At 40.5% G+C, this 14,190-nt stretch overlaps 1 protein-coding gene and 1 long non-coding RNA gene across 2 annotated transcripts in view; one reads left to right on the plus strand and one right to left on the minus strand.

Moving 5' to 3' along the window:
* Positions 1-6,016, plus strand: part of LOC148149864 (uncharacterized) — a 50,058-nt gene extending 44,042 nt beyond the window's left edge. Inside the window, exons 2-3 of the long non-coding RNA XR_015757153.1 lie at positions 3,452-3,587; positions 4,186-6,016. This is a non-coding gene — a long non-coding RNA (uncharacterized LOC148149864). The remainder of the gene's footprint in view (positions 1-3,451; positions 3,588-4,185) is intronic.
* Positions 1-14,190, minus strand: part of chn2 (chimerin 2) — a 363,855-nt gene that overhangs the window by 18,775 nt on the left and 330,890 nt on the right. The window contains exon 8 of the mRNA XM_043689521.2: positions 10,966-11,050. Coding sequence (XP_043545456.1) covers positions 10,966-11,050 — 85 coding nt within the window. The remainder of the gene's footprint in view (positions 1-10,965; positions 11,051-14,190) is intronic.

The following is a 14,190-nucleotide window of genomic DNA, read 5'->3' on the forward strand; positions in this document are numbered from 1 at the left end:
GAGTTAGGCAGGGTTTTAAAAAGGAGGTCCTTGAGAATAGTAATATCTGGATTACTGCCAGTGCTATGAACTAGTGAGGATAGGAATAGGAGGAGAGAGCAGATGACTGCATGGCTGAGGAGTTGGTGTATGGGAGAAGGATTCACATTTTTGGATCACTGGAATCTCTTCTGGGATAGAAGTAACCTGTACAAGGAGGATGGATTGCACCTGAATTGGAAGGGGACGTGTATATTGGCAGGGAAATTTGAGAGAGCTGCTTGGGAGGATTTAAACTACTATGTGGGGTGTGGGGGGGACCAGGGAGATAACTAGGAAAGAGATCAATCTGAGACTGGTACAGTTGAGAAAAGAAGAGAATCAAACAGTCAGGGCTGGCAGATACAAAGCAGAGAACAGGGTAGGGCAGATAAACTGCATCTATTTCAATGCAGGAAGCCTGAGATGGAAGGCAGATGAACTCAGGGCATGGTTAGGAACATGGGACTGGGATATCATAGCAATTACAGAAACATGGCTCAGGAATGGACAGGACAGGCAGCTTAATGTTCCAGGATACAAATGCTACAGGAAGGACAGAAAGGGAGGCAAGAGAGGAGGGGGAATGGTATTTTTGGTAAAGGATAGCATTACAGCCGTGCTGAGGGTGGATATTCCTGGAAATACATCCAGAGAAGTTATTTGGGTGGACCTGAGAAATAAGAAAGGATGATCACCTTTTTTGGGATTGTATTATAATAGTCAGAGGGAATTGAGTAACAAATTTTTAAGGAGATTTCAGTTATCTGTAAGAATAAAAGGTTGGTATGGTAAGGGATTTTAACTTAGACTGGGACTGCCATGGTGTTAAGCATTTAGATGGAGAGGAATTTATTAAGAATGTACATGAAAATTTTCTGATTCAGTATGTGAATATACCTAGTAGAGAAGGTGAAAAACTTGATCTACTTTTGGGAAATAAGGCTGGTGACTGAGGTGTCAGTGGGGGAGCACTTTGGGGCCAGCAACCATAATTCTATTAGTTTGAAATTTTTGATGGAAAGAGATAGACCAGATCTAAAAGTTGAAGTTCCAAATTGGAGAAAGGCCAATGGTGTTAGGCAAGAACTTCCAAAAGCTGATTGGGGGCAGATGTTCGCCGGTAAAGGGACGGCTGGAAAATGGGAAGCCTTCAGAAATGAAACAACAAGAGTCCAGAGACAGTATATTCCTGTCAGGGTGAAAGGGAAGGCTGGTAGGTATAGAGGATGTTGGATGACTAAAGAAATTGAGAGTTTGGTTAAGTAAAAGAAGGAAGCATATGTTAGGTATAGACAGGATAGATTGAGTGAATCCTTAGCGTATAAAGGCAGTAGGAGTATACTTGAGAGGGAAATCAGGAGGGCAAGAAGGGAACATGAGATAGCTTTGGCAAATAGAGTTGAGGAGAATCCAAAGGGTTTTTACAAATACATTAAAGACAAAAGGGTAACTAGGGAGAGAATAGGGCCCCTCAAAGATCAGTAAGGCAGCCTTTATGTGGAGCCGCAGGAGATGGGGGTATTTTGCATCAGTGTTTACTGTGGAAAAGGACCTGGAAGATACAGAATATTGGGAAATAGATGGTGACAACTTGCAAAATGTCCAGATTACACAGGAGGATGTCTTGAAATGCATAAAAGTGGATAAATCCCCAGGACCTGATCAGGTGTATGCTAGACCTCTGTGGGAAGCTAGGAATGTGAATGCTGGGCCTCTAGCCAACCTTCAGTCTCAGCAAATGTGGTGCCACTATTTAAGGAAGCTGCTAAGGACAAGCCAGGGAACTATAGACCAGTGAGCCTGATGTCAGTGGTGGGCAAGTTGTTGGAGAGAATCCTGAAGGACAGGATGTACATGTATTTGGAAAGGCAAGGACTGATTAGGGATAGTCAACATGGCTTTGTGCGTGGGAAATTATGTCTCTCAAACTTGATTGAGTTTTTTGAAGAAGAAACAAAGAGGATTGATGAGGGCAGAGTGGTAGACATGATCTATGTGGACTTCAGTAAGGCGTTCAACAAGATTCGCCATGGGGGACTGGTTAGCAAGGATAGATCTCATGGAATACAGGGAGAACTAGCCATTTGGATACAGAACTGACTCAAAGGTAAAAGACAGAGGGCAGAGGGTGGTGGTGGTGGAGGGTTGTTTTTCAGATTGGAGGCCTGTGACCAGTGGATTGCCACAAGGATTGGTGCTGGGTCCACTACTTTTCATCATTTATATAAATGGGTGGATGTGAGCTTAAGAGTTATAGTTAGTAAGTTTGCAGATGACACCAAAATTGGAGGTGTGGTGGACAGCGAAGGAAGTTACCTCAGATTACAACAGGATCTTGATCAGATGGGCCAATGTGCTGAGGAGTGGGAGATGGAGTTTAATTTAGATAAATGTGAGGTGTTGCATTTTGAGAAAGCAAATCTTAGCAGGACTTATACACTTAATGGTAAGGTCCTAGGGAGTGTTGCTGAACAAAGAGACCTTGGAGTGCAGGTTCATAGCTCCTTGAAAGTGGAGTTGCAGATAGATAGGATAGTGAAGAAGGCGTTTGGTATGCTCTACTTTATTGATCAGAGTATTGAGTACAGGAGTTGGGAGGTCATGTTGCGGTTGTACAGGACATTGGTTAGACCACTGTTGGAATATTGCGTGCAGTTCTGGTCTCCTTCCTATTCGAAGGATGTTGTGAAACTTAAAAGGGTTCAGAAAAGATTTACAAGGATTTGAGCTACAGGGAGAGGCTGAACAGGCTGGGGCTGTTTTCCCTGTAGCATCAGAGGCTAAGGGATGACCTTATAGAAGTTTGTAAAAGTTTATAAAATCATGAGGGGCATGGAAAGAGGATAAATAGACAAGATCTTTTCCCTGGGGTGGGGGAGTCCAGAACTAGAGGGCATAGGTTTAGGGTGAGAAGGGAAAAATATAAAAGAGACCAAAGGAGCAACATTTTCACATAGAGGGTGGTGCATGTATGGAATGAGCTGTTAGAGGAAGTGGTGGAGGCTAGTACAATTGCAATATTTAAAAGGCATCTGGATGGGTATATGAATAGCAAGGGTTTGGAGAGATATGGGCTGGGTGCTGGCAGGTGGGACTAGGTTGGGTTGGGATATCTGGTTGACATGGACGAGTTGGACTGAAGGGTCTATTTCTGTGCTGTACATCTCTATGACTCTAAACCATAGTGGCCCCTAATTACAGGCAACAGGAGGTAATTGGATGGGAGCAGGAGTGCCTACGTATTGTTAATGAGGCAGACATTGTTGAGGCCATGCTCGTACATAAACTGCACCCCTTCTCTTACCCTTCAAATCATAATCTCTTCCAACTTGTAAGTTGTGGCTGGCAAAAGCATGCAACCTGTACCTTATAACAACATCACCTCTCCCCAGCCCAACAAATCACAATCTTTTTGTCTTTCTCCTTGCAGATACCAAGTTGGTCAAGCAATGGGTGAAGAGCAAGACGATAGTGATTATGATGATCTCTCATCTCACAATTTCTCAGTCATGGTCACCAGCGTCCAGTAGAACACAAGCAGCAGACACCTAAGTTTAAGCCCTGGAGTAAGTGCTCAGACTGCTGGTATAATAGCTGTGGTTTACACTGTGCCAGTGGACATGCATAGTATCACATCAGAGAAGCAATTTGACGTCCAAGATTATGAGGATTTCTGAGATTATAGGAGGTAGAGCATGATTCTGCTGTCCACTGCCTAGAAGATAGCACTGCACTTCCACCCATATTCTTTCACCAATAGCCCATAGTATTGCCTGGCAGAATTACTACCTCCAATACTGTGATGTCACAGTTTGCAACTGAGCATTCTAGATTTATTCATGTTCAAGATGCTCCTCCAAGGTCAGCTGTTGTCCAGGTCACCACCCTTTGGTTTGCCGTGGTGTGTCAAGTACAGCTAACACATCAAGACTGCTGCTAGAATACTGGGCTTGCAAGATGTGTTGCGTAAGGTTACTTGCAAGCTGAATGGTGAGACAGTAGGATCTCTTTTAGTCCCAGTGTACAGTTGATACATAGAAAATGAAAAGTGCGGCACAGTCAACTGTACCCCATATCATTGAGAAACCATTGTTTGCGACTGGTGCAAATCCTGACCGCTCACTTTACTAAGGACCTGTTCTGTTTCTTACATTCCCCACACAGATTCAATGTAAGCATAACTGATGGATCTAGCCATGCAGGGGTTATCATCACTGTTGCCGTGATGCAATGAAGGCATGGAGGAGTTGGAAGACCAGTTGCACCAGCCAGCACAGGGATCAGTAGCAACCCCCATGGCTGCCGAAGAGCATCCCCACGAAGACGCCCTTACAGGAGGTACAGGAGGCCCAGAATCTGTTCTCCTTGACACCATTTCCTCCAACTGACTGAGGCACAGTGCCGCCACAGGCAGAGGATACTCTAGGACACTATCACAGAACTACAGCAATTGCTGGAGCGGGGCCAACAAATATGAAGGCGATCCTAGTGGCCATTGAGGTAGCAACTGCTCTAAACCTTTGTGAAACTGGCTCCTTCCATGGATCACTTGGCATTTGTGTGGAATCTCTCAGCCTCAACCAACAAATGCATCAAGACTGTTACCGATACAATCTGACCCAGATCACACTGCTTCATCTCATTGTTCCCGGAGGAATGACTGAATGAATGAATGATTGATTTTATCGTCACGTGTATTTTACAGTGAGAGAAGCAGTAAAATACAGTGAAAAGCTTTTCCACTGTTGCCATGATCCGACACTGTTTGAATAGTTTTAAGATAAAAAAAAAGAAAGATATAGCATAAAGACAATCCATCAATCATCAGCAATGCGTGTGCTGCCATCCCTCCTCTACTGCCTCGCTGTCAATGGTAGTAAAGGGGAGTCAGGTATACAGTATATAGTAAAGACAAACCAAGAAAAGAGAAACGTGTTCAGAGAGGACAAGCTCCTGCACAAGAGACCTACGCTGCTACCATCTTGATGACGTCAGTTATCTTGAGGAGTTCAGTGCCACAACCCAGGCTGTCGGCTTTGGCAACATAGCTAATTTCCTCAAGTGCAGGATATATACTAGGTTCCAGAAATATGCAAACGAAAGCCGATGGGTAGTTTACAAGTGAAGCCGTTGATAACTGGTTTCTAGTCCAAAGAATCAATGACCAACCATGCGATCGGTTGTCAGGTAGCTCAACAGCTGGGGCTGTGAACCAAACAGACAGAAGCTGGTCAGGCTGGCTAAAAACCTAAAAGGTTTGCAGCAGTCAAAATCACTCACTCAGTTCTCTGCAGTAAGCCACTTGCAACTTGAAGAAAACAAGCTTATCTTTCCTTCAGCAGAAGCTGCACTTGTTTGAAGTGGATATGTCAGAAACCTCTCATAAGTGAACTAGCCTCACTGTGCTCTTTGCAAACCAGTGGAAGCACTCAGAAAAAGGAAGGTTCAGGAGAAATCTTCCAATCAGCAAGAGTCAACCCAACACATCTAGTGAACAAAGATTACGCAATGGTCTTTTTTCCATATGGGTAAAGGGGATATTGTTTATATTTATGTTTGTATGTGTAAGTCATGGGGGAGTTTCGAGTTTCAATTTGTAGAGTTCATTCAAATTAATTTAGTTTGTTTACCTGTTGCTAGAATCTCATAATCTGTGCTAAACAGTGATGATTTCTATCAACATGGGTCTGAAATGCAGGTTATCTGGGGATTTTATACATTTCTTCTAAGACATTAACTTTAATGACAACTCCAGGAATAGCAGGGTTTATTTCCAGCACACTACCCCAATGAGGCAGGACACCCAGTTCCAACAGATGAGACCTGGGTGCATTGATCATTATTGGCTGCAAAATTGTTGCTCAAAAGGCAAATGGTCTTTTCTGTTCCACAGTCAGTTTCTGTATGTTTGTTTGTTTGGATAAATAAAACTGAATGTTTTGGACAATATGAAGGCTTTTCTGAAATGTGATGTTCCGCACTGACCAATGATAAGATGATGGGCTACACTGGGCATTGGGGAAAGAATAGTAAGACAGAGTTATAAGAAGGGATGTGGCTAATGACTGGTAAATCATGCAGACTGGTTCTTACACTGTGATAGATGTAAAACTGTGCCCTTGTTTGTGTAGGGAAGTGTCAGATGTATTATCATTATGCTGTGAGAAGCACTGGTTTATGGTTGCTCTCCCACAATGTGCATGATAATGGGCAACTCCAGACTGCCACACTTGATCCTGTGCACTGTCAGAGTTTAAAGATGGCACAAAAGCAGGGATTAAGGGATTATGGTTTTAGGCAGCATGATGGCTTAGTGGTTAGCACTGATGCCTCACAGAGCCAGGGACCCAGGTTCGATTCCAGTCTCAGGCAACCGTCTGTCTGTGTGGAGTTTGCACATTCTCCTCGCGTTTGTGTTGGTTTCCTCTGGATGCTCTGGTTTCCTTCCACAGTCCAAAGACCTGCAGGTCAGGTGAATTGGCCATGTTAAATTGCCCATAGTGTTAGGTGCATTAGTCAGAGGGAAATGGGTCTGGGTGGGTTACTCTTCGGAGGGTCAGTATGGACTTGTTGGGCCGATGGGCCAGTTTCCACACTGTAGGGAATCTAATCTAATCATATCCTGGTAGTGGTAAATACAGCTGCCTGTGGCAAGTGGGATAAAATGACAAGCTGGGGTGTTCATAGAGGAGTGGTGCATAGATAATGAAGTGAGTTTGGAAACATAGAATGAAAAAGACTCATTCGGCTTCATGGAGCGATACCCTTGATGAAACTTAGCAGAAATTGACTAAGTGCCACTTTTGGCAAGATTCAACATGATGTACATTTTATAACTCGATGATCGTGTTTTGATCAATGCTCTCTACAAGAGCAATGAATTGAGTAATATTTTTGTGTTCTTTCTCCCTCTCAGAAGCATGCCAAATCTAAACTAAGATATTTGTTCTGTAACTCTTCCAACTAAGCAAGATTTCCATATTTTTTACCCTTCCAACACATACTTTCTTCCATCTCAGAATTGTTACAACATAGAGACCATTTGGCTCACTGTGACTGCACCAGCTCTTCAAACAGACATCATTACATGGTGGCAATCTGCTGCCTTTTCTCCTTATCTTTGCACACTATTTCTATCCTAATGATCATCCAATCTCCTCAAGTGCTTTAATTGACCCTATCTACACCATATTTCCAGATAGTACATTCAATATCCTAACTATTCACTGTGTGAATAGTTTTTCTCACTTTTTCTCACATGACCCTTGCTTCTTTTGCATATGACCTTAAATCTATGCTGTCTCATTTCTGTTCCCTTTATGAGTAGATGCAGCTTCTCCCTATCTACTCTGTCTAGCCCACTCCCTTTCAAAAGCCATTCAATCCTGACTGCAATGACTGCTCAAGTTTTAATCAATCACCTTCCTTTTCTGAATCTACACTCGCCTGGAGTCCAGAAACTGTTTCTAGTAATTACACATAGACACAACCAGCATATGGTTTTGTCTTGATCATACCTTAAATCAGTTGCATCAAAAAAATTTGAACTTGTGAACTTTCCAACTCCCACTCTCAGGTATACTGAATAATTAACGGCACTGGGGTTATACTGACTTCCAAGCTCTTGGGACTTTCCCACAGCTTAGAATCCAACACTTAGGAATTTGTTGGATTTAGTAGATAACTGAGTTCTAACAGCATGGAAATTTCCAACTCACTTGGGACCTTTCACAGAGTCCCTGACACAAAACTCATACAGTTCAATAAAATAAAACCTCAAGCAGCATGTTTTCTCAACTCTCCTCCCTAACTAAGGATGACATTCATTCTCTACCTCTATAAACTTGCCTCACTCATGAATGAGTGACATTGTCCTGTCATCTTGTGAGAGGAATCAGTTGGCAGGGGGAGGGGTGAGAGTGGTTGTGGGAATTATTAAAATGTAACTCTTGTTATTTATTGTCTCTTTACAAAATTGTGCCCATTCTCCATTTCAAAGGGAGATAGTATGATTTTTGAACTACTCCTTCTACTGTTTCTTTGGCATTAGAATAAGATAAAACTTGTTTGACTTGTTTCAATCAAACATTGAAGCATGAATTTATATTGTCATACAAAATTCACTGAGACTTACCTGTTTTGATTAAAATCTTAAACAATATTCTTAATCAAAGCACACCTTACTCCTAAGTTTCAGGTGTTTCCTATAGTCTAAATATATTATTTGCATCTCAATTGCCAATATCTGATTATGCTAGAGACACAGATCTATATGTCTGGAAACTTGTTAGTAGGGCTTACGGTTAACAGACATACATGCAGTTTCCACCTAATTAGGTTACTTAAATGCTGAACTTCATTTTTGAGCGATACTGCTCTTGAAGCCTTTGTTTCAAAAGAAGCGGAAGGACAACTTGCTTCCGATGAATAATGAGGAAAATTGGAAATGCTAGTAAACTGAAATAAAACTAGAAAATGCTGAAAACAAATGACAGACCAGATCCAAAAGAGGAAAACACAAGGGGCTGCACATTGCTGTCAGTGACCAAGGAATGTTGCCTGCTGTCAGCTGCTCAAGAGACATTTAGAAAATCTATCCATGGAAACTTCCTCTAATTTGGCATCCATTTCAGTACAGTGCCCTCTAGAGGGGATCGGCAAACAGGGTCATTGGCAAAAAGTCTCACCAACCAACCACACTGAAAAATCTTTATGCACAGATCACAAGTTTGGAAGTGAGAAACAGAAAAGGTAAGTTAGATTAGATGTACAAAAACCAAAAATACAACCTGCGGAATACAAGAAAGATTAAGGGAGATGGGGATAAAAGAGACGGACAGAAACAGTACAGGCAAGTTATTTTTAATTTGAATTTTTTAAAAGTCTCCAATGTTTTTTTTTAAGGAGCACACAAAATAGGAGCAGTAGTAGCTCATTCAGCCAGTCATGTTTGTAATTTTTGAGTGACCACTGAAACAATGTTATGTTGTTGCAAAAAAATACCTTAAATCCAATAGATTATTCTTACAAGTGACACTGGGTCAAACAAATCCACATTGGACAGATTATTCTAAAAGCATAATCTTTCTATTACAAGAAACAATGACCACTTATAAAAAAAAAGTGTCTGCATAAAGATAAGTTCAAAAATATTAAAATTCTGACAGTATTTATTGCCTTACTAGGTAATCAGAACTGATAGTTTGTGTTGGTGCACTCTACAACTGGTTCTCATCTCCAAAATGATGAAACTATAAACTGAATACTGAAAAAAAACATTTATGTTCATATAACTTATAAATAATAAATTACATATTTAAACTGCCTTTGAGTGAAGATATTCCATGGTTAATATGTTCATAAACTAGGTATTTCAGCCCTCAGATACCTCATTGTAATACTTCAGTATGTTTTGAACCAATATCTCTGTGCACTTTTGACTTATTTACAATTTTAAATTTACAATAATGATACTTTCATGTGCTTTTTTATCTTCAATAATTAACTACACTCTCATCTTGGTAATTCCTTGATGGAGTACCAGTTGCACTCCAGTAACCTTACCAAGCCATTTTTGAACTCAACAATGAGTGCTGTCAAGCAAGTTAACAAAAGGGGCACTACGACAGTGCCTATTATTTTCTCGAGCAATGTTTACACGTGCTGCGTGGACTGTTCAATGGAGCTGTTGAACAGTAATTAGGATGAAGAACTGTTGTAAAAGCCTCTTTGTTGGGCCAGATATAGTGATGGTACATATCTCTGATTTGGCAGAGATCAACTAACTTGGCAAAGACCGGGGACTGAACCTTAAACCATCCTGTTGTACGTGGCCAGGCTACTCACTGGATAAATTCACTAAGACCTTGGAGGAAGCAGCTCCATTCCAGTTCAAGCTCATTTTGAATTCTGTCTGGTTTTTATTAGTCAGATATCAATCAGGTCAGTGTTATCTTTTTCAGTGCACTGAGCACTGATTATCTGAATGACATTATTCATGCTCATATATATATATATATATATATACACAATTTATAATGGTACATTTATCTATTAAAACAAAATATGGGGAGTCCTCCATTAAGGACAGTCTCATGCTGCATTATGTTGAACAAGATCCATTTATTTATTCATTTAAATTAGACCTTCTGGTAAAGAAGGTTACAATCTAAAAAAAAAACTGTAAAGTACAGAGTTTCACACTGTTTGTACAGTAACTTACAAGTATACAGAGAGTGAAGAGTGTGTAATCACATACAAACATCTCTCACTTGCTTGAGTTAGGTCAGTAGGTTGTATTGATAGTGGGATAAAATGATCTTGCAACAACCCAAGGGCCTCAAACTGTCCAACAATCCAGGCCCACTAAACAGAAGCCTACATTTGTTCAGTGTCATTCTACTTTTACTTTTATAAATTATCGACAAGGAGGTAACTCTCACAGTAAAGTATAACAGTTTAGATTGAAACTGAAATGGTTATATCTAGTACAGTAAAAAGCACATTAAAATGGACAGATCATAACAATGATGTTGCTGTACTCTTTACAACTTTGAAAAAAAGAAACATTTTATTGTTTCCACAATGTTACCTGCAAAAACAGACAGCTGCGTGAAATATTGTTCCAGCAAGAAATATTTAAAGATTTGCATTTAAAGAGCTCAGCTTTCTTAAAAGTAACTGATAACTTTCCAGGTAACACCTTTTCTTGCAGTAACATTTTTATAGCACTCACTCATTGGTTTCACTCAAATGTAAATTCACCTTTCCTCCATAGAAACATGAGCTTAAACTTCTATCTTAAATAATGGTTATTTACATATCTTGACTAAAAAGAGAAAAATATGTTTAATGCAAAACAATATGTACTGACTGATCAATGCTTTTGTAAATAATTTTTTTAAAAAAGGATAGCTCATTGTAGAGAATAAAATGAGACCCTACCTGAACATCTCACTCCCTGAGCGATTAGACCCCACATAAAGTTGGCACAGTATTCACACCAATGAGGACCTCTGAATGTATGAACCTGAAAAACACAAAGGTGCATAAAGGAATGAAGGTTGAAGCCAGATGGTCTGACAGATGGAACACACTAAAGTGCTGATCACAAAGCACACCGTGGGGATCAACATATGAAACTGTCTTTATAGGACTAGGAAGCTTTATCTCTACTTTTTCACAGCTGGCCCCAAGAGAAAACTATTTTGCATTAAACAATAGTGCTTTCTGTGCCTAACAATTCACTTCTGCCTTAACAAACTTGCAGCACCTTATTTTAGGCTCATCATGTCTGGCTGCCAATGGTTGGTAATACTGCTGTGTGTGTCTGTAAGCATGTGTGAGGAAACAACAGCTGGAGAAATTATTTCTATGGGAAATTGGAAGGAAGGGATGCGATAGAAATAACATTAGAGGGACGACAATGGGAAGAATGGATTTGCATTGAATGAGGACAGCGTTACAGGGGAGGATCAAACAATGGATTTGGTTAATTGTGGCATAAAGATGGGGATAATTATTTGATGCAATTCATTATACAAAAGCTATTCTTTATATTATAACTGAAGATTAAATTAACTCAAATATGCAAGACACTCTGAAAACCTGGACTCAAGAAAAGAACAACTCTAACACTGCGATGAAACTTTAATCTATACCAACACAATCATGGAACAACATGGGTAGCTGTGGGACTGTGTTCTTTGATGATATATGCTGAAACTATAAGAGGCACATTTCAAGGAAATAGAATCCTCAAGTAATATTGTGCTCATCAGAAGTAAATCTGTCTTATCAGCCCAAAGTGACAACAGTTTTCAATTAGATGTTCATATTTATATTTATATTCAAGTCACAAGGCCAGGCTGAAAAATAAGTTCAATGTATATTGCCAGGGTAATTTTAAGTATGTGGACAGCTTTATATAACTTTTTGAAAAGTGAGAAGTTTGGATTCCCTTACAGTTTTTTTTTGTGAAAGAATGAAAAGAAAGTCTGTATTTAAAGAGTTACCATTGCAATAACCAAACTAATTCGAGACAAATGTTTTGTGGGTCTCTGCTGGTATCCCATAATTCCCTTAGCACCCAAAAATCTAACTATCTTTGTTTTGAATAGACATAGAGACTGAGCATCTGCAACCTTCCAGGATAGACAATTTCAAAGATTCACAACCATTGGAATGGAAACAAATTCTCCTCCATTTTAGTCCTAAATGGCCAACTCCTTTTTCTGAGAGTATGACAACATGTTTTAGATTCCCTAACCAGGAGAGAGACTTTCTCAACATCCCGGTCAAGTCACAGGAAGATCCTATCATTATCCTGAATCCCTGGGACTATAAACTGAGTTAACTTAATCTCTCCTCATAGGACAATCCCCTCACAACTCAGGAATAAATATAGGGAACATTTATTGCATTCCCTCTCGGGCTATGCTTCCCAAACCTTTTGCTGACTTTCACCCCATTTTGAGGCTTGGGGATTGACTCCTCAGTAAAAACTACAGGAGGAATGTTTGGGGTTGTGGGGGGAGAGCATGTGAGGTAGGGCCTGTTAGCACCAAGCACAGCTATTACAAACCTGACTGCAACGCCACGACATGGTCACTGCAGAGCTCGGCATACCAGAATTTTAGCTTATGACCCCACAATGTGTCCTGAGCAGTTTTAAGAGGCCCTGCTCTAGGGCAAGTACATGCTTGCCTATGTAAGGAGATCAAAACTGCACATGATATTCCAGATGTGACCTTACCAAGGTCCTCCATAATTGCAGTTATACTGCTTTACTTTTATACTCTCAGGGAGAAATGGTGGCATGTCACTGGACGAGGAATGCAGGCTAATGCTCTGGGGACATGGGTCTGAAACTTACCAATGCAGCTGGTGGAACTCAGGTTGAAATAATGCCTCTGTGATATAAAGCTGTTTATAGTACAATCATTAATTGTTAAAAGTTCAAGTGGTTCACTCACAGGTCCCTCTGAATGCATGTATTTCCCAGCTTCTCACATTCAAATTGTATTGAGCTTCATACTTCACCATGTTATATTTTATCTGTCATGTTCTTGCCCATTACCCAAACAGTCCATATTGTTATGTGGCCATTTTATATTCCTCCAGCCTGCTTATTTGCCCAGATAACTTTACATCACCAGCTTCAACACTTTATGTACTGTCCCTTCATTAAAGTCATAAACATTGATTATAAATGGCTGAGACCCAATGAGTGATCTTTATGGTATCCAATAGGGCAGAAAAGTGGACGTGAGGAATATTGGATCAGCCATGCTACTGAATGGTGGAACAGGCTTGAGGGACCGAACAGCCTACTCTTGTTCCTATTCCTTATGATTCCTTATGATTATTGCTTTGGTAGCACATGAAAGAACATTGAGAATCTGCACCAGAATTAACCAGTGGAGTCAGCATTTTTGCATCAGCTCTTAGCTGGAGAAATCTACATATTAATCCCACTGCAAAAACAAATACAAACTGTTGATAACACTTAGTAAGTCAGGCAGCATACTCCCCAAAAACTGAATGTTCATGTTTTAGATATAACCCTTTATACTCCTACAGTATGGAAACAAATCCTTTGGCCCAACAAGTCCACACTGACCTCCTTAATAGTAACCCATTCCCCTACACTGACTAATGCACTGAACACTACGGGCAATTTAGCATGACCAATCTACCCTAACCTGCACATCTTTGGACTGTGAGAGGAAACCGGAGCACCCGGAGTAAACCCATGTAGACACGGGGAGAATGTGCAAACTTCACACAGACAGTCACCTGAGGCAGGAACTGAAGCCAGGTCCCTGATGCTGGGAGGTAGCAATGCTAACCACTGAGCCACCATACTGCCCCAATTTCACAACCATGTGGCCTCGTTATCAGAATTCACAAAGACATAACTTGATCTACTGACTATTTGCAGTATTTAATGTTTCAAGTCTTCTGCATTTTCCAGCACTTTCCTTTGACTAATATCACTGCTCCACATACTCTTCATAGCCTCATATTATTTGTTTCAAATATTCATCCAATTGTTCATTAAGAACTGTACTGCTCTCCCTACAACCATTTCTTTTCCAGTTGGAATAGACCCCAAATCCTTTCCGTCTTGTTGATTTTTGCACAAAGCATGGTGAAGATTTGGTGATT

This window comes from Chiloscyllium plagiosum, unplaced genomic scaffold (assembly GCF_037043375.1).
Source record: "Chiloscyllium plagiosum isolate Xiang-an unplaced genomic scaffold, Cpla_swu_hap1 HiC_scaffold_5, whole genome shotgun sequence".
Taxonomy (NCBI): domain Eukaryota; kingdom Metazoa; phylum Chordata; class Chondrichthyes; order Orectolobiformes; family Hemiscylliidae; genus Chiloscyllium; species Chiloscyllium plagiosum.